At 37.5% G+C, this 20,303-nt stretch overlaps 2 protein-coding genes across 2 annotated transcripts; one reads left to right on the forward strand and one right to left on the reverse strand.

The window, feature by feature from the left end:
- Positions 1-1,128: 1,128 nt before the first annotated feature.
- chrm1a (cholinergic receptor, muscarinic 1a) lies at positions 1,129-5,912 on the forward strand. The gene is made up of 3 exons (XM_052154787.1): positions 1,129-1,195; positions 4,335-5,143; positions 5,238-5,912. The coding sequence occupies exons 2-3, from the start codon at positions 4,421-4,423 to the stop codon at positions 5,910-5,912; spliced, it is 1,398 nt and encodes a 465-aa protein (XP_052010747.1). The 5' UTR covers positions 1,129-1,195; positions 4,335-4,420.
- A 6,020-nt stretch (positions 5,913-11,932) lies between these two features.
- dpf2l (D4, zinc and double PHD fingers family 2, like) lies at positions 11,933-19,557 on the reverse strand. The gene is made up of 11 exons (XM_052088925.1): positions 19,341-19,557; positions 18,603-18,763; positions 18,411-18,518; positions 16,353-16,549; positions 16,130-16,222; positions 15,770-15,854; positions 15,475-15,609; positions 14,400-14,531; positions 14,197-14,309; positions 13,207-13,288; positions 11,933-12,373 (listed from the first exon to the last, which is right to left on the reverse strand). Exons 1-11 carry the CDS (start codon positions 19,370-19,372, stop codon positions 12,291-12,293), a joined length of 1,221 nt encoding a protein of 406 aa, XP_051944885.1. The 5' UTR covers positions 19,373-19,557; the 3' UTR covers positions 11,933-12,290.
- Between the last annotated feature and the right edge of the window lie 746 nt (positions 19,558-20,303).

Consider the following 20,303-nt stretch of genomic DNA (forward strand, 5'->3'; position numbering starts at 1 on the left):
ATGGATGGTTAAAAAGAAAAGTCCGGGGTCTATTTTACACACAGATAGTAGGTCCTACTGAGCTAATACAGGAGAATAAATAAACCAGCTTTACAATTCTTTTTGAAAACCAAAAGGTCATCTTTGACAAACAATTCTGACGAAGTCAGTTTTTGTCGCTAAAAGAATAATCAAGAATCAATTAACTAAACTGGAATTGTAAACCAAAATGAACGGAATTTAATAAACGACTTGCCTTGTTGTTTAGTGACCCCTGCTGTTGAGCGTTTTATTTAGATCAATCATGTAGAGATGTTTAAAGGAATAGTTCACCCAAATTCACTCATAATTTACTCACCCTCAGGCCATCCCAGATGTGTGACTTTCTTTCTTCTGCAGAACGCAAACAAAGATTTTAAGAAGAATGTCTCAGCTCTATTGGTCCACGCAAGTGAATGGTGACCAAAACTTTGAAGCTCTAAAAAGTGTCTAAAGTCAGCATAAAACTAGTACAAATCCAGTGGTTAAATCCATGTCCTCATAAGCAATATAGTAGGTCTGGATGAGAAACAGATCAATATTTAAGTCCTTTTTTTCATCATTCACTCAGCGTCATGTTGTTCAAAACCTGTAGGCCAATGACTTTCATCTGTGCAACATGTCAGGATGTTAGAAGTATGATCATTATAATTTATATTGAATACATCCTATTTCTATACAATGAAAGTGAATGGTGACTGAGACTATGCTACAACATTCTACCTAACATCTCCTTTTGTGTTCCATGGAAAAAAGTGAGCCATAAAAGTTTGGAATGACATGAGAGTGAGTAAATGATGACTGAATTACAATTTTTGTGTGAACTATCTCTCTAGTGTTCACACTTAATTTCTCAGGTGTTAATGGTTTGAAGGGAGGTGCATGCTGCCATATTTTACTTAAATGCTTAAGTGCAGTTTCAAAATGCTTGAACTTCTTAAAATATTAATGAGAACATGTATGCCTGGGAAGGTAAAAAATTGGATATATTCTATGGAAGGGATCGGGCATTTTGTATTGAAAGTGAGGAGTGGCAGCAGTTGTCCAGCTTCAGAGTTAATCTTTGTACTGTTCAGATCATTGAATATTTCCTGCACTACAGGTGTGGTGGGCAGTTTAGAAACACTACCGAGTAGAAAGAGTAGTACAGAGATGATTAAACATCTCTATACAAAAGGTACGTTTTCATTTTTTTTAACAGTTTTATGGAGCAATGCATTACAATAACATATTATTTTCAACCCCTGAAATTTAGAAATGACTTGCTAAATATTATTTTATTTTTTTAAATCGATCAAATTAGGATTGATTGGCAAAACCAGTTTTTACATAAAGGGAGCTGTTAATAAAAGACAAGATTGTGTACAAGAGATTTTGAGGCACTTGAAATAACATGCATTTAACTTTGAAAATTTTACATTTATTTGTTTTAATTGTTTTAATGGTTAATCTAATATTTGTGTACAATATAATTATTGGTTTTTGACTGCAGTTCACCATCTTTTAATGTGATTTTAAAAGAAAAGGTTCATCCTGACCCTTATTCTTTGCTACCCTAAATATATCTGTGAATATTCAGTGTAATATTGTTTTCAATTGCTGATTGGATGGCAGTGACCAACTATTTTGTTCTTGAGACAATCTTGACGCCATGTATTTCATATTTCTGTTTAAATACCTATTGGTGCACTTATTCATATTCATATTTACCCTTGGACTGGACTGAAGGACTAAGACAAAAACACCACACACTCAACATGAGAAATAATCACAGTAATTAATGTAGATCAATTGTTGCAATAATTTACCTGTTCAGTGAGTGGCGTTTTATTTATCTTCTAATGCATAACCATGCTTGAATTTCCTTTAAGTTTCCTTGAATGACTGGTGGCTTTCTTGCCACGTTTACAGATTGTTTTCCCCTCAAGATTTTGGGAAGTAATTGGCAACATTTAGGAAGTTGTTATTCATTTTAGCAGTAATAAATAATAATTGTGTTTTGGCAAACAGTGTAGGTACAGGATGCGCCACTTTGACCCAGTTTCACCACTTTAGCACTACTTGTTTTGTTGATCTATACATACTTCTTTGCTGAGGGTGGAGTCAAAATTTTCTTTGATGGATGATTTTTCATATTGAGGAACCTGTCTAAGGGGATTAGCAACAGCATTCGGAAGAAGGATCTGCATCCGTGGACCAGAAAATGCTGTTTGTCACGTACTTCAAATATGACTTTTTGTACGGATAGTAGTAACTATATTATAGTGTAACCCCAGAATGTATATTCTTAATGCCAGTGTCTTTGAGATTAATTTACCTTATTGCCAACATTGCTCTTTCAAACAGATACTCAAGTGGAGATTAATTCTTGTTGCTTTTATCCAAACCGACATACACTGCACAGTGTTTGCCATACATTGCTATACGTTGTGCCTTCAGTTGCTACAGCAAAAGTAAATTAAATACACATAAAATGTTGATTTAAGGATGAGTATATTGACTTTGCAGTTCAGGCCCGTCATTTATAAATCGAGCTAACATGATCAAATTCACCCTTACGTTTGTAACTAATGCAAGCACTGTTCAGAGTTTTTTGCATTATTTTTGAACAGTTATAGTTGCAATTGTAATGAACAACCAAACTCTGTTGAACATTTTTAACAAATAATGCACAGTTTCAGCAAGGTCTAAATTGCCTGTTCAAAAATGCATTAATAACCTTGTGGCAATTTTTTGTTAGTCTATACTTTCTTCCAAATGTCCACAAAATGTACATAGCATCACATGGGCAACCTATTTGGGACCTCTTTAAAGGAGCACTCTTAACTTTTGTGTTTGTATCACATTAGCCTTACAGTGACACCTAGTGCTGTGGATGCAGCATCATTAAAAATCAACAGTTTTCAGTTACAGATGCCATTGCAGAAATTCACAATCAACCATGATTAATTTAATCCAAGAGTGAAAGTGTCCAATAACCAGACGGTTACTGAGATTAAGCCAGTAGTATTCAACTGGCCATGTGATTCTATAATGGCAGCCCCAATGAGGGCACCCCTGCCCCATGTAGAATAAAACAGCTTTTATAAGGTTACTGATATGACTACAGTCCTCAGCTGATGTGAGTGGTCATGATTTTGTACATATGTTTCAAAATTACAGTTCATTTCTTTAGGAGTAACATTTTTTTTAATGAAGAAAAAAATTACTGAGTGCATCTTTAATGCACAATGAGCAATACAAAACCATGCATAAATAAAGACCCCTTAAAAATGTCATAATACGTCATTTAACAAATTAAATGATTAAGTAATCCAATATTGATAAGGGCTTTGAATATGTAAAACAGTAATGACAAGTTATAGGCTTACTTATTTTTCACATTATCTCTGCGTTTATGTACACTTTGAGCGCATTCTTTCTTTTTATCATACTATGCGGTCGGGTTTGAGGAGTAACTGAATACATGTAACGGGATTTCATTTTTAAAATACAAAATATATGTAACTGTATTCCACTACAGTTATAATTTACATAATTGGTATTTAGAATACAGTTACATTAAGAGATTACTTAACATTTTATTGTCATTTGTTTCATTTAATATTTTGTCCTTTCAGATGGAACACATTTATACATAGAAATTATGTGATGCAAAGTGCATTTGAAAAGCGGTGAAACTCTTTCTTATGAAGTGTTACATTCATACGAGCAGACAGAGAAGTAAGTTTGAAGCAGAAGAAATAGAAATAAACCTTGTGTAAATTGTCAGCTTTATGCTAAGTTAAAATGCTTTTTCTAGCCATTTAAATGCACGTTACCAGGCACGATCATATTTCACGTTGGATCATAATAGTTTTTTTCTAGTAAGACCTTTGAAATTAGGGCAAAAATTGTATTCTTGATAATAAGTTTTGTATTGTTTTCCTGTAAAAATATACAAATAAGTTCTTAAAACAAGATTAGATTAATCTTATTTTAGAAACAACACTGCATAAGATATTTAGGTTTTTCAGAGAATGTATTTTATGTGTATTTTGTCTTACTGTACTGGCAGAGATTTTATAGTCAAAACAAGTGAACAAAATCTTCCAGTGCTGAAGATGTAATCCAAAGTATTTAGAATATGTTACTGACCTTGAGTAATCCGTTACCAATTTAATTTTACAGCATGTATTCTGTAATCTGTAGTGGAATACATTTCAAAAGTAACCCTCCCAACCCTGTATGCAGTATCCCTGCACACAATCTTGAGTTTCAACTATACAAAGTAACTCAAAGGCACGTATTAACCAAAATGTCTTATTTGTCTACAGAGATGAAGCAAACATCAGGAATACTAAAAAATGTCATTGCAAATCATATGTCTGGCTTTTAAAGACTTTTCTGCAATCTTCAGTTCATGATGAGCATCACCGCATTCACTCTGAACCTCTCTGTCTCAACTAATGGGACAGATGCACCTGGTCCTATCACCTGGAAAGTGGCCTTGATTACTCTTGTAACAGTCCCACTCTCCCTCATCACAATCATAAGCAACATCCTTGTCATCATCTCTTTCCAGGTCAACCCACTCCTCAGGACAGTAAGTAACTACTTCCTCTTGAGCTTGGCCGTGGCTGATGTCATTCTGGGCGCCATCTCAATGAACCTCTACACTACTTACATCCTAATGGGCAGATGGACTTTAGGTAACCTAGCCTGTGACATCTGGTTGGCTGTGGACTATGTGGCCAGCAATGCCTCTGTTATGAACCTGCTGGCCATTAGTATTGACCGCTACCTCTCTGTCATGCGACCTCTGACCTATCGGGCCACTAGAACCCCCAGAAGAGCAGCAGTGCTGATTGGCCTAGCATGGGGCGTCTCGTTTGTTCTTTGGGCGCCGGCAATTTTGTTCTGGCAGTATATAGTAGGCGAAAGAACTGTTCCAGAAGGCCAGTGCTCGATACAGTTCTTATCTGAGCCTGTGATCACATTCGGAACAGCCATCGCTGCATTTTACCTGCCAGTGAGTGTGATGGTTGTGTTGTACTGCCGGGTCTATGGTGAGACCAAGAGACGCTCTCAGCAGCTTGCTGGAATGATGGCATCACAGGGCAGAGACACTGGAAACACGCATCAGGTGGGGTTTTAATGAACACTTTTAAGTCATGTGCCATTTGTGCCAAAAACAAACAAGCAATATTTAGGTTTCTAATATGATTTCTGTCTCCCAGAGTTCTTGTCGTAGCAATTCCAGCAGTGTTGATGATGTCCAACCACAGACAGAGCAGAACTCACAGAGGCAGAAGAAACTGAGGACAGTCTGTCCCACCATCACCCACCAAAAAGCAGCATGGTGGAAGAAACGAAGGGAGAGAGACAAGACACCCAACTCACAAACTATATACAGCCCTCCAGAGATGGAGACAGACCACATTTCTCAAAGAACAGGTGAGGGTGACAAGTACATTCCACTTGTTCGAATGGACCTTCATGTTCACCCTGATGGCACCAAGAGGAACTCTCAATTAGGCAGCCAACCTTCACTTAACCCGTCGATCAGTCCTTTAACCACACAACCCCCTCCACGGAAAGCCCGAACCGTGTGTCTGATCAGGGAGAAGAAAGCGGCCAGGACCCTCAGTGCCATTCTCCTGGCTTTCATTGTAACATGGACACCCTATAACATCATGGTCCTGGTGTCCACTTTCTGTGAGCACTGTGTTCCTGAGGGGCTGTGGCAGCTGGGATATTGGCTCTGTTATGTGAACAGCACAGTCAACCCTGTATGCTATGCACTCTGCAACAAGCACTTCAGGGTTACCTTCAGGGCACTGCTGCTCTGTAGGTGGAAAGAGCAAAAGAAGGGGATCAGATGGACCCCAACAGGAAGTGGCTTAGTACAGTAAGTGGCTGAACTAGGGAATGTTTATTAAAACAGTTGGATTCTCTTATCATGAATTATGCTGGCCAATCATGAGTTCAGGACGAATTACTCATATTTTTTAAAGATGCCAAAGAACATGTGGAGTCTTCGAAATCCAATGTGGCTCCTTGTCAAATCAGGTACCGGCAGGGCATGTAGCAATTTAGAATTTTGAAGTTTGAATTGCTCAGCATATCCTTACTTTGCACGTCAAAGTATTTTTGAGTAACAGTAAGACTGTTTTACTACTATATAGAATAATCTGTATTAGTGTAGTTGACATGTAATTTCAAGCATGAAAGCAATTTCAAGTGATAGCAGTGTGACATGCTTACTTAATCTAAACATTTTTCTAATTCTTTTATAATTCCACATGCTATTTTATGACCTTGTATTAACTGAGAGACTACATAGAATAATTGTATGTTCAAAAATGTATTTATCACACCTCAGGAGTAATTTAAGTGGACTGCAAAAAGCTAAAAGCACATTATAATAGTGAAAAGTTCATATCACCTAAAATATACATTTTAAAGGAATATTCTGGGTTCAATAAAAGTTAAGCTCAATCAACAGCATTTGTGGCATAATGTTGATTACCACAAAAATGTATTTAGACTCCCCTCCTTTTCTTTAAAAAATTCAAAAATCAGCCCCCTAGAGCAACATTGATGTTTCACAGGATGTGTAAAAATGTTGGTCTTACATCTGTTTTGGAGACTTTTGAACCCATCTGATAGGGACTGTACATTTATTTTTATCAGTCCATAAGATTGTTTGTAGCATAGATTTTGTTTTTATATTTAAGTCCCTCATTTCATCTGTTACATTTAAGGCCAACACATCTAAAACACATCTTAGTCTCAGATCACACCCTGGTTTGTGTTGCCACATATGGATTAAAGGAAATCATGTAGTTGCCACATTAATGTATCCCTTTACCCAACAAATGTTAAAGGCTGAAATCAATGTTTATATGGAGGCCAACTGGTCCTCAGTATCGTCTGTGGGCATGGCTTGGGAGGTACTTAAGGCGGTTCTTAGGGGTTGGATCATACAGTATGCCACATTCACCAAAAAAGTCAAAGAACGAGAACTCGTGGAGTTGGAAAGGAAAATTAAAAGTGCAGAGGCAGAGCTGATGTGCCGAATGTCAGAGAAATGACCCAATTGATATACAGATAAAATACTATTTTGTTGCAGAAGGTGGTGTTTTGGCTATTCAGGGCAAGACCTTGAGTCGGGGGACAAGGCAGGAAAACTTCTGGCTAAATATATAAAACAGAGAGAGCCTTTTTCTACCATTCCCTCAGTGAAATCTGCTGGTGATGAAACAGTTACCTCGGCCATTGATATTAATAATGCTTTTAAAGAATTTTATCTCTATAGTTCCACGTTTTCATCTTCTGATGAAGATATTAGAAAATTGCAAAACCATTAGAACTTCCTAAACTGATGGCTGAGGAAAAATATTATCTTGATTCTGAGATAACCTTGGAGGAGCTTGGCAAAGAAATTAAGGCCTTGCCGACAGGCAAGGCTCCAGGGTCAGATGGTTTTGCCGCTGAATTTTTTAGATCTTATTCTACAGAATTGGCTCCACTTTTGCTAGAAGTATATACAGAATCATTACAGTAAAGAATGGAAAGCTTACACCAACCATGACACAAGCCCGGATCAGTCTGATTCTTAATAAGAACAGAGTTACCGTTCAATCTCCCTGATCCAGCTAGATGTTCAAATATTGTCAAAATTTTGGCTGACCGATTAAGTAAGGTTATGACATCTCTTATACATATAGATCAGGTGGGGTTTATTCTGGGCTGCAGCTCTTCTGATAAAATTAGGCGTTTCATCAATATCATGTGGTCAGTGGGGAATGATTAGTCTCCGGTTGCTGCCATCTCACTTGATGCCAAAAAGGCATTTGATATGGTAGAATGGGATTATCTTTTTAAGATTTTGGAAATGTATGAGTTTGGGAATTCTTTTATTGGTTAGATTAAGGTACTTTATAGACACCCGGTAGCAAATGGATTAATTTCAGATTATTTTACTCTGGATTAGGGCACCTGCCAGGGTTGCCCTCTTTCCCCATTATTGTTCTATCTTGCCCTGAAACCATTAACAGCCGCGATAAGAAAGGAGGAGGATTTTCCAGGGGTGATGGCAGGAGGTGTGGTGCATAAGCTTTTGCTTTACGCAGATTATATTTTATTATTCGTCTCCAACCCCATTAGATATGTGCCTTGCCTCCACAGGATTATTAATGCCTTCTCTAAGTTCTCAGGATACAGATTCAATTGGTCTAAATCCGAAGCTTTGACTCTGACAGCGTACTGCCCAGTAACAGCTTTTTAGCAAAGTGCCTTCCAGTGGCCCAAACAGGGCATTAAGTGTTTGGGTATTTTATTCCCAGAAAATTTGGGTGATATATATATAGATAATTTTGACCCTTTAATAAAAAGGCTTCATTACATTTATCTATGATTGGGAAGGTTAATGTTATTAAAATGATTTGTATTCCAAAATTCAACTACGTTACAGTCTCTCCCTGTAGATGACCGCTTTCTTATTTCAAGCAATTTAATAGTAAAGCAAAGTCCTTCTTTTGGAATGGTAAACGTCCCAGATTACATTTCAGTAAGCTGCATAGGCTGATTGACAAAGGTGGGCTAGACCTACCCAACATTTTGTTTTATTATTATGCGTTAGGTCTCAGATATTTGGCTCATTGGTCGCTTCCACCTGAGAGAGGCCCTCCCTGGTTTTGTATTGAACAGTAATTCCTTGCCCCTATTTCGCTATTGCAAAGCCTTTCTATCAAACTAATCGGATAAGTTAAGTTGCACCCAGTTATCTCGCATTTACATGCGGTATGGACAAAAGTGTCCAGTGTTTAATTCTGACATTTATTTAATTGTTGACTCGAGCATATGGTGGAAGCCAAAGTTATGTATTAATAGGTCCCTTTTCTGCTGGTCAAGAGTGGATTGTGAGGGGGGTCACTACACTCTGTGATCTATATGAGAGTGGAGTATTGAGATCCTTTGAAAATATGGTTCAACATATTGGGATTCCCAGATCTCAGTTCTTTAGGTACAACTGCGCCACTAGGAAGAGTTTTAAGTTCATCTAATTTGATTCCGTATTTTCTGTCATGTTTATTTAATCTGTGACTGGAATCAATAAAAACTGTTAATAACACAAAAAGCCAAAATCAAGGTTACAGTGAGACACAATGGAATAGGGCTGATTTTTGGAGGGTTTAATGGCAGAATTTTGAAGCTTTTAACTTTATAAAAGCACTTAGCCTACATCAATTCTTCTGTTAAAACTAAGATACAAAAAATTATTATTTGAGCTGTAAAGTTGTTTAAATGGTAATTTTACAGTTTCTTGACCACGAAGTTGTAAAATTGGATAAAGCTTAACACAAAAAAGGTTAAAAAATGATTTTATCACACTAAAGTCATGTTTACACAAATATAGTTTATGTCATGTGGCTATACTTTTGAAAAAGTGAGTATTTTAATGTTCAAAAATTTGCCCCCATTCAGTTCCATTGTAAGTGCCTCACTTTAATGCAGATTTTTGATTTTTAAAGAAAAGGAGGGGCAAATCAAAATGTAATTTTGTTGTATTAAATATTATGCCACAAATGCTGTCAATTAAGCTTAACTTGTATTAAACCCGAAATATTCCTTTAACCTGAATTTTGATTGTATTGTATTTATTTACTCATTATCACAATGCAGTGCAAGCATACTCTAATATTTGGATGTGTTACTAGGACTTTGTGGATCTCAGAGCTATAATACTGTATATAAACAGGAATCTATATTTTATTTACTGGGCTGGGCAGCTGTAACAACAACAACAAATAATTATACACAAAATTAACATTTATCTGTTGCATGTATGTTTATTATGGAAAGGCCAATATGAAAAATGTAAATAAAATAAAAAAGACTGCAAAATACATCATTTACATTCAATACCAAATACGAACCAATATGAAATACCAAAACCGATACAGTACTCACAATAATTAAATGTGGTTAGTGAACAATAATAGATATTGAATATATCATATACAAAATTGTTCTACAAAATATAACTCGCCTTGTGAGAGTGTTTTTTGTATGATTAAAACAAATGAGCGAATCCAGAAAATGTAGCAAAAACAGAATAAGAAAAATACAGCACCATCTTCTGGTTTTTTAATCTGGACCTTGGCACAATTACTTCCTGAAAGAACATCTCACAAGTAATAATTATATACGACAAAGATAAACAGAGATACACTTCTTATACAAATTCATATTTACTGTAAATCCATAACATCCTTGGATTAAGCCATATGTAAACAAATGTGTCTTAAGTGAGCAAAAACAATAATATATATATATATATATATATATATATATATATATATATACAGTGAGGAAAATAAGTATTTGAACACCCTGCTATTTTGCAAGTTCTCCCACTTAGAAATCATGGAGGGGTCTGAAATTGTCATCGTGAGGTGCATGTCCACTGTGAGAGACATAATCTAAAAAAAAATTCAGAAATCACAATGTATGATTTTTTTAACTATTTATTTGTATGATACAGCTGCAAATAAGTATTTGAACACCTGAGAAAATCAATGTTAATATTTGGTACAGTAGCCTTTGTTTGCAATTAAACGCTTCCTGTAGTTTTTCACCAGGTTTGCACACACTGCAGGAGGGATTTTGGCCCACTCCTCCACACAGATCTTCTCTAGATCAGTAAGGTTTCTGGGCTGTCGCTGAGAAACACGGAGTTTGAGCTCCCTCCAAAGATTCTCTATTGGGTTTAGGTCTGGAGACTGGCTAGGCCACGTCAGAACCTTGATATGCTTCTTACAGAGCCACTCCTTGGTTATCCTGGCTGTGTGCTTCGGGTCATTGTCATGTTGGAAGCCCCAGCCTCGACCCATCTTCAATCCTCTAACTGAGGGAAGGAGGTTGTTCCCCAAAATCTCGCAATACATGGCCCCGGTCATCCTCTCCTTAATACAGTGCAGTCGCCCTGTCCCATGTGCAGAAAAACACCCCCAAAGCATGATGCTACCACCCCCATGCTTCACAGTAAGGATGGTGTTCTTGGGATGGTACTCATCATTCTTCTTTCTCCAAACACGGTTAGTGGAATTATGACCAAAAGGTCTCATCTGACCACATGACTTTCTCCCATGACTCCTCTGGATCATCCAAATGGTCATTGGCAAACTTAAGACGGGCCTTGACATGTGCTGGTTTAAGCAGGGGAACCTTCCGTGCCATGCATGATTTCAAACCGTGACGTCTTAGTGTATTACCAACAGTAAACTTGGAAACGGTGGTCCCAGCTCTTTTCAGGTCATTGACCAGCTCCTCCCGTGTAGTTCTGGGCTGATTTTTCACCTTTCTTAGGATCATTGAGACCCCACGAGGTGAGATCTTGCACGGAGCCCCAGTCCGAGGGAGATTGACAGTCATGTTTAGCTTCTTCCATTTTCTAATGATTGCTCCAACAGTGGACATTTTTTCACCAAGCTGCTTGGCGATTTCCCTGTAGCCCTTTCCAGCCTTGTGGAGGTGTACAATTTTGTCTCTAGTGTCTTTGGACAGCTCTTTGGTCTTGGCCATGTTAGTAGTTGGATTCTTACTGATTGTATGGGGTGGACAGGTGTCTTTATGCAGCTAACGACCTCAAACAGGTGCATCTAATTTAGGATAATAAATGGAGTGGAGGTGGACATTTTAAAGGCAGACTAACAGGTCTTTGAGGGTCAGAATTCTAGCTGATAGACAGGTGTTCAAATACTTATTTGCAGCTGTATCATACAAATAAATAGTTAAAGAATCATACATTGTGATTTCTGGATTTTTTTTTAGATTATGTCTCTCACAGTGGACATGCACCTACGATGACAATTTCAGACCCCTCCATGATTTCTAAGTGGGAGAACTTGCAAAATAGCAGGGTGTTCAAATACTTATTTTCCTCACTGTATATATATATATATATATATGCATAACCAGATGCTGAATCATCATTAAGAAATGTGGAAATGCTGCAAATGATACATGAAGTGTATAGAAGTTCATACTTTCACCTTTGTGTGCTCCGTTCATTCAAGACCCTGTATATGATGTGTAGATATGTGTAACAGTCACAATGATATTATAAACCCAAAACAGTGGGTATGTTAGGGCCAGTGATTTCTTTGTCTTTCCATTTCCAACAATTGTATCAACCATGCTGTAAATCTCACGAAAGTCTAAATGTGTTTCTGTGTTTACGGGAGAGGTGGTTCTTCAAGCTACGCTGTTGTCATGGTTGCTCGTCACTCCATTGAACTGTTCTGGCTCTGATAAATGGAGGCCTTTTCCTTCAGAAGAGCCAGACACAGGTGACAACTCCAGCTTCCTGTAGACATGATCAAACCACATATGAATCATCAGTGCCAACTACATACTGTAACTTAAGCTACTACTACACAGGATGTCTTATGTTTTTGGTCATGGTAGATAAAAAAAAAAAAAGGTTTTTATCTGAAACTCTCTCCGTGTTGAAGGACCATTACATTGCTGGAAGTATTAAACAAATAGAACATTCTGTATCCTTCTACCTGACTCCACCTTAATTCATTTAAAAAAATATGCAGATAAATGTTTCATGAAGAGCAGGCTTTTAAAAAAAATGTGTAGGGCCGTCATAAATTCATACCATCTGGTCAGAGACATTGCTTTGGGTGATTGCAAAAAACATGCTGAAGATACTGTATTAAATGCACTCTAGTGTAGATGTGCTTTTTTTGATACAGGATGTGGATAATTTTTTTTCATTTTCAATTTGGAATTCCCAATGCGCTCTTAAGTCCTTGTGGTGGCATAGTGACTCGCCTCAATCCAGATGGCAGAGGACGAATCTCAGTTGCCTCTGCGTCTGAGACCATCAATCCGCGCATCTTATCAAGTGCAACTCACCACTCGCCCCACCGAGAGAGAGAACCACACATTATAGCAACCACGAGGAGATTACCCCATTACCCCCATATTCCCTAGCAACCGGGCCAATTTGGTTGCTTAGGAGACCTGGCTGGAGTCACTCAGCACACCCTGGATTTGAACTCGCAACTCCAGGTGTGTTAGTCAGAGTCTTTACTCGCTGAGCTGCTCAGGCCCTGCAGGATGTGGATCAATAAAGAATTCATTATTTACTGTCACAGAGATTATTTTATTAGAACTGTCTGTTTGTACCTTCTGGAGGGTCAGACATGGGAGGGCTGAGGCAGTACATGTGGTATCCTCTGTCACAGTCATCACAGAACAGAAGCTGGTCCTAGAATAGAGGATTTAAATACATTAATAAGTCAGCTACAATAATATTGCACATAGAGAGGTTTTTGTGTTGTAATGGATGCGATAGGCCACATGATATTCACAGTCTCATGTAATCCAAAACAACAGCTTTAAACTTTCCCAGTTAGATCCAGCTTAAAAAGAAACAAAAATAAGAAAAAATGAAAAGGCCATACATGCGCATGACTTTACAGAAGATGTTGGATATGCCTGGAATCTACATGCAGTGACAGATAATTCGCTTTGGGCAAATACATCTGCTGATTGAATAAAAGTAGGTCATGTGAAGCACGTAAATGCAACTGCTTGACTAAGTCCATGTAAACACTTGTCCACATGTTGTCAGTTTCCTACAGCCACAGTCACACGGACTTTGAGCATGCAAAATTGCTTCAGAACCTGCAACAAATTATATGATATCACACTTGATGGTTTATATTTTGATAAATATTCAATTTATTGATCTGTGACATTTAAATCTTCTCTTTGTAGCGTCATACAATTGCAGTGCGCATTGTGAAATTTCAATAAGTCAACAGATTTCAAAACTTTGAAAGTAGCATAAAAGTAGTCCATCCGACTCCAGTGGTTAAATTTACAGATTTACAATAAAAAAGGACTTAAATATTGATCTGTTTCTCACCCACCTCTCATATCCCTTCTGAAGACATGGATTTTTGGAGCTTCAAAGTTTTGAACACTGTTGACTTTCATCCAAAAAAGCTGAGATTAGATTATTCTAAAAATCTTTGTTTGCGTTCAGCAAAAGAAAGTCACATCGGGGATGGCATGAGGTTGAGCAAATGATGAGAGAATTCTAATAGTAATAATAGATGTAAGCAGGGCCATAGTCGAAGTACAGGAGTATATGTGTGATTCAGAACTCACATCATTCTCAGATGTGCCACAAACATTGCAGCACTTGCACTCAATGCACTGCCAGCGGTAAGTCTTCACAGCTGCCATCATCACGGCAGTAAACTGCAGGCACGATGGATGTCCTGAGGAGGAATGCAAGAAGAAGGGCATGTTTGAGTCATCTGCATTCAAATGCAGAGATTTTAAATATGACTGATGTCTCTGTGTCATACCTGAACGTCCACAATCAGAGCAGGACACAAGCCCCTCAGACTGGCCTGTTTTCTGATTCATGTTTGAGTCACCCAGGCAGAAGTCACAATAGTCATTGGGTAATGCCATGCCATTTGGCCCTTTCTTAGGGGCTGCACAAAGACAGAAGATCAGATCCTTTGTAAGTTGTTGTCCTGCTGTCCTTTCATTCATGTAGCAATTTGATCTAAAATCAGAGCTGTAATCTAAATGCTTGTGAGAGAAAGTGTCCAATATTTACCTGGTTGCAATGTCATGTCAGCCCAAAAATTTTAATTATCTTAGAATTTACTCTTTCTCTTACCCTCATGCCATCCCTGATGTGTATAACTTACTTTCTTCTGCAGAATACAAATTCAGATTTTTAGAAGAATATCTCACCTCTGCAGGTCCATACAATGCAAGTAAATGTGTGCCAAAATGTTGACACTCCAAAAAGCACATAAAGGCATCATAAATGTAATCCATATGACTGCAGTGTTTTAATTGATTTATTTTTGAAGTGTTACAATAGGTGTGGGTGAGAAACAGATCAATATTTAGGTCATTTTTTGCTTGCAATTTTTCTTCCTGCCCAGTAGTGCATGAAGATTGTGAATCATCAAAAACACAAGAATGTGTAAGTGATCTATTTCTCACCCACACCTACTATATTGCTTCTGAAGATATTGATTTAACCACTGGAGTCTAATTAATACATTTTATGCTGACTTCTGTGAGTTGGAGCTTCAAAGTTTTGGCACCCATTCACTTGCAGTCAAACAAGCTGAGAACTTCATTTGTGTTCAGCAGATGAAAGAAAGTCATAAACATCTTGGATGGCATAAGGGAGAGTAAATGATGAGAGAATCTTACTTTTTGGGCAAACTATTCCTTTAAATGTCATAAATACAACAAAGTATGTTGTGACTTGAATTAACCTGAATAGTAATGTACAATAGTATCACCGTTTTGCACTTTCCAGTCATTCTTTATACAGTTTTAGATGGTCACACAGCATGAGGACATTCTCATGAGTCCTACACTTTTGATTGATTGAATAATATTGAAACTCACTCTTGGTTTCTTCTCGTGGTGCAGGTGTGTGAATCTCAGGTTCCTCTTTGCTGTCCTCTCCTTCCTCATCAGCCAGGTGAGAGTGAGTGTAGTGGTAACTCAAACCTGGTCTGTTCTTATAGCGTTTCCCACAAACTAATAAACAAGACAATTATTTTAAGTAAAAACAGCCCGTTTTGTGTCAGAGAGAGGTTACAAAAAGGTAATGTAGAACTAAATTATGACCGTTTTACATAAGTGGACTTTATGGAAAAAATACATTGCCACAAAGGTGGAGAACAAGGCCCGAACTTACTGTCACAAGCATATGGTTTGTCCCGGTCTTCTTGAGCAGCTGCAGCGGCTTCCAATTTCTTCTTTCCATTCCCAACTCCTCGACTCTGACAGAAAATGGCATCTTTCACAACACTGTCTCTCTCGACCAGTGAAAGGATAATCTCATCAGGGTAAAACTCAAATACTGTATGGTATCTGGTTTAATACTTTGCTAAATATATTGTTACACTATTTGAATTCAGGGGTATGATTCATGTTTGGGGTTGTGAGAGGTGCCGGGTTCAGATCCCAGACGAGCCCCAATTATGTTTTTTTAAATCAGATTATTATTATATGCACATGTATCTAGTGTTGGTAATAGCAGACGCTGGCATGTTACCTTCGACTTTCCTTTTCCTCGTCTTTTTGGAGTCTCTTCCTCAAAATCTTCATCATCCAGATCATCCAAGTAGTCTTCTGGCTCAAGGATTCTCTGAGAATGACACAAAACTATCAGCTTATACGTTCATCTAGGAGTACCCATCTATTATGAACAGAGTCCAAAATATAAAATACAAAAGTAGATGCAATATTGCAAAAATAAAAACTCTACTTCTGTGTACCTTTCTGACGCGTGTAGAGCCACTGTGGCTGCTGGCCGAACTGGTACCAGTGATCTCAGCCAGACTGGTTTCTTCCTCTGGTGGTCTGAGCTCTATAGGGGCTCTTTTATCCAGGGGCTCTCCTTTCAGTAATGCTTCCAGACTACTACCGTCCAATGGGCCCAAGACATCTTTCTTCACTCCCAAGTCAAGCTCAGCTTAGGAAAAACACTTTTTTTTTTTACTCATTTGATTGATTAGTTCAGATCAAGTCTAAAGCTAAAGATAAAGCAGTGTTTCTCATTAATTACCAAGGTGGGTCAAATTTGTCCTGCCAGTTTCATAATGAGACAAAAATATTTGTACACTTCTCATAATAACATAAAAGTTATCTAATGTTGTGTTTTGTGCCGTTGCTTCAGCAAAGCATCTCTCACTCCCAGTCAATCAGCCTCAACTGGACTGGACGCACTGGAACCAATTATATAACGTTAACGCTATTACCAGTGGCTTTGACAACATAATTATTTTCAGCATCTGAGGAGCAATTTCAACACAGGTTTTGCTACATTTTTTTGATGGCTCACAGGGCTAGACATTAATGCTTGTCGTGGATTTTTGAAGAGGCAAGTGAAAGAGAATTTTACTTGCCCGACCGGACAAGCAGACTGATTAAAACATCAATAACAAAAAAATAACCAGCTATATTTGTGATAGCCTAGGCCTGTGTCACTTAATAGAAAGTTAATATTCATATTCTGCTGTTGAAAATAATCTAGAGCAAGTAATATTATAATTCTCAAGCAATCTAGTAACAGCTGCGCCCTGTGTTGATTGACAGGTGGTGTATGTGTGTGTGCTGAACATGCAAGCTTGTGTGTGAAAATGCTTGCGCTAATGCGTGCCTGAATGCTCAAATAAATGTGTAAATTCTGCCAAAATGCCCGTCTTTGTGAGGTATTCATGTAAACACAGACAGTTATGTCTAAAGTGATTGTAAACAGCAGAGAGAAAAAAATATTTGTATTAAAATGTTGGACTTGTAACTATATATGTAAGCTAATAGACCTGTTTCCGTCTAGTGTAGAGTGTCATTGTAATAATCAAACAACCATAACAAGAAAACACTCACTGCTCATGACTGGGTTATTAATGTATTATAATCATACAGTAAATACAAGTAGCAGTTTTATGTTGCATTTCATTCTGAATGTTTACTTGAATACTTGATAGCTGCTGTTTAAAACTTTTACGCTGTTAAAAACAAAACATTTTCTAATTTGTATTTTTTATCTATTTCTATTAATTGTTGTTTTTTTATTGTTATTACTGACTGTTACTAGTCTTGAATAATTAAGAACTTTAAAGCATTCTTCCATAATTAACAAATGATTTAGTGTTATTTGTTGTGATATTAAAACTGGTATTGAGAATTGTCAAATTTCACAACAGACTTCTACTATTTTGCTATTGTGATAATGTATAGCCTAGGCTGGGCATCGGTCATAATTTTAGAAAAATATACAACATTAACTTTGAAATGTTACTTGAGCATGTAACTTACATGTCCTTTTTTTTCTCTCAGGGCAAGTAACGTTTTTACTCAGAGAAGTGAATGACCAATTTACTTGTCCGGAGGCCAAGCACATGACAATGCTTAATGTCGAGCACTGGCTCAAATGTATGCTTTAGTCGATTTTGTGTTTTGACCATTTTTGAACTGTGTTAAACTCTGTCTTGTTTATGCTTTGTGGGTGTGACATTTTTGCTGTGTCATCACCATTCATATCTATACAAGCAATGTGTTTATGATTAAATTACATTAGAGCACAAAAATGCTTACAAGAGCACAGAGTTCTTGATAGATCTAGCCTTTGCATCAATCTGGTGCACTTTGAGAGCATTTAATTTTAAAATGTACAACATTTTCTTACAGGGGACCATGCCCCCGGACCCCCCTAGAGGGTCCGAGGTCCACCCACCACAGTTTTACAAACTCCTGTGGGAATCACTGGATAAAGAGTCATTATGACATGATATCTGTTCCAAATGTAATAAAATAACTCTATAATAGAGTACCAGCTTTGACAGGAGGAAAAACCAAAGCGGGATCCTCTGGTGGATGAGCTCTTCTTTTCTTCCTCCAACGGCGTGCTGGATATGTGTACAGTTGTCCTGGTGCAGTCCCTAAAAGGCAATCATAAATTGGGTATGTTATTAAAAAGCAGTAGACATAAAGAATGGAGTAAGTGCATAAGATCAGAACAGAACCTGCACTCCTGTGTCTCTTCTCCATCCAGATATAGCAGTTGCTTTGAGCCACTCCAGTCTGGGAGTCAAGGAAGGGCATGAGGATGCTTCTCTCTGCGCAAAGCCGGGCATTATAACTGTGACACTGTTCCAAAGCATCTTTATAGTACTGCTCTCCAAGCCTGTTGTCCAGAAACACAATCAAACAGCAAGAGAGAGTAACATTTAATACAAAGTTCTGATATGGACATGTGATTTAGATTACAGACAGACCAGAAAATGTTAGACTTAGTGCACTTATCCACAAGTTATTTGCTAAATACTTGTCTTCTCTTAGAATCTTGGGAACATGACTGATAAGCCTTTTATGTCAGATTTGGTGCGCCACAACGTGCTGATATGCAAACAATGGGCATCAATGTTCTATAATGAGTTGCACCAATATTTATTAGTTACAAAACACAACTAAAGCATAGACATCCGTCTGCCTTAACAACAGGATAAGGAAAGGGGGAATAGTGGAGTAAGAAAACTATCTAATGATTTTTAAAGAAGTCACGTTATAGCGCGCTTTGATCTCATGGAAAACAATGAATGAACGCGGTTCAGATCAATACCGCAATTTTCATTATGAGCAAACCAAACAAAATCATTATACTTAGGGCCAACCATCGACAACAAAATCGTCCCAATTCATAAATAATTTTAAAGTACTAGAGGGACATTCATTCAGTTGGTTAAAAAACTACAAGTACTCACACTTTAACGATGTTCTCCACGGCAGTCGCCATTGTTTTTCTGTGGCGAGCTGTTGTTTTCTGTACTGCACATGCGCATTGGTTTTCCGTAGAGACAGCGTTAACATCTGTCTCTTTAAAAATGAAAGATTTGTCCCTTAATAGCACATATGGAATTTAATTAGACTGAGATTTTTGAATATTTTACAAATATAGTACCAAAAAATTATTGGTGTTGGGCGTGGTTAATTTTGCATGACATCATCACGCATCGCGAATTTCCGTAAAGTAGGATGGTTATGGAAGTGGACTCACATTTTGAGATTTTTAATAAGGACTTAAAATCCAGTCTGGACACTCTTGCTACCTCCAGCAACTCTAAAGCCATAAACTTTATGATGTTTTTACACTTTTATAATAAGAATGTTTTCATGTCCATACCCCTGGCATTGTTTATTTTTTGTATTAATAATAAAAAGAAATGTGGCGTTATTAGGTTAGGGTTAGGTTTTTTTTTTTTTTTTTTACACAAATTAAACCATTTATAATATCAATTGACAATGTAGTAAGTATAAAGAAAAAAAATTGCGCGACATCCTTCCAGAATCTTTAGACCAGGGGTCACCAACACGGTGCCCGCGGGCACCAGGTCGCCCCCAAAGACCACATGAGTCGCCCGCAGGCCTGTTCTAAAAATAGCACAACTCAGCTGCGTATAAAATTGAATTTTATTCTGTTGCTATTCTTTTTTTTAATCACACTTGCATTTATATAGATTTAAAAAATGACAATATCTTAAAAATGTTTCTTATACATGAAGTTTAGATAAGTTTAGGTGAACTCTGACGTACTCCAGTTCGAAGGTCAGTATTGTGCGTGTGACAATACAGTGCTCGTGGAGAGTAGGCTAGCGGGCGCAGCGAAGATTGGCGCTGAACACAGTTTCTTACCCCAAAAGCATGGCAGAAAAAAGAAAGAAAACGTA

The sequence above is a fragment of the Xyrauchen texanus genome, chromosome 23 (assembly GCF_025860055.1).
Source record: "Xyrauchen texanus isolate HMW12.3.18 chromosome 23, RBS_HiC_50CHRs, whole genome shotgun sequence".
In the NCBI taxonomy this organism is placed as follows: Eukaryota; Metazoa; Chordata; class Actinopteri; order Cypriniformes; family Catostomidae; genus Xyrauchen; species Xyrauchen texanus.

Excerpts from the sequence above, each read along its gene's own strand:
- chrm1a (XM_052154787.1), top strand. The coding sequence starts at position 4,421 with ATGATGAGCATCACCGCATTCACTCTGAACCTCTCTGTCTCAACTAAT. Across the intron at positions 5,144-5,237 it reads ACACTGGAAACACGCATCAG|AGTTCTTGTCGTAGCAATTC; the intron begins GTGGGGTTTTAA and ends TCTGTCTCCCAG.
- dpf2l (XM_052088925.1), bottom strand. The coding sequence starts at position 19,372 with ATGGCGACTGCCGTGGAGAACATCGTTAAAGT. Across the intron at positions 18,519-18,602 it reads GAAGAGACACAGGAGTGCAG|GGACTGCACCAGGACAACTG; the intron begins GTTCTGTTCTGA and ends ATTGCCTTTTAG. Across the intron at positions 15,610-15,769 it reads CAAACCATATGCTTGTGACA|TTTGTGGGAAACGCTATAAG; the intron begins GTAAGTTCGGGC and ends CTTGTTTATTAG.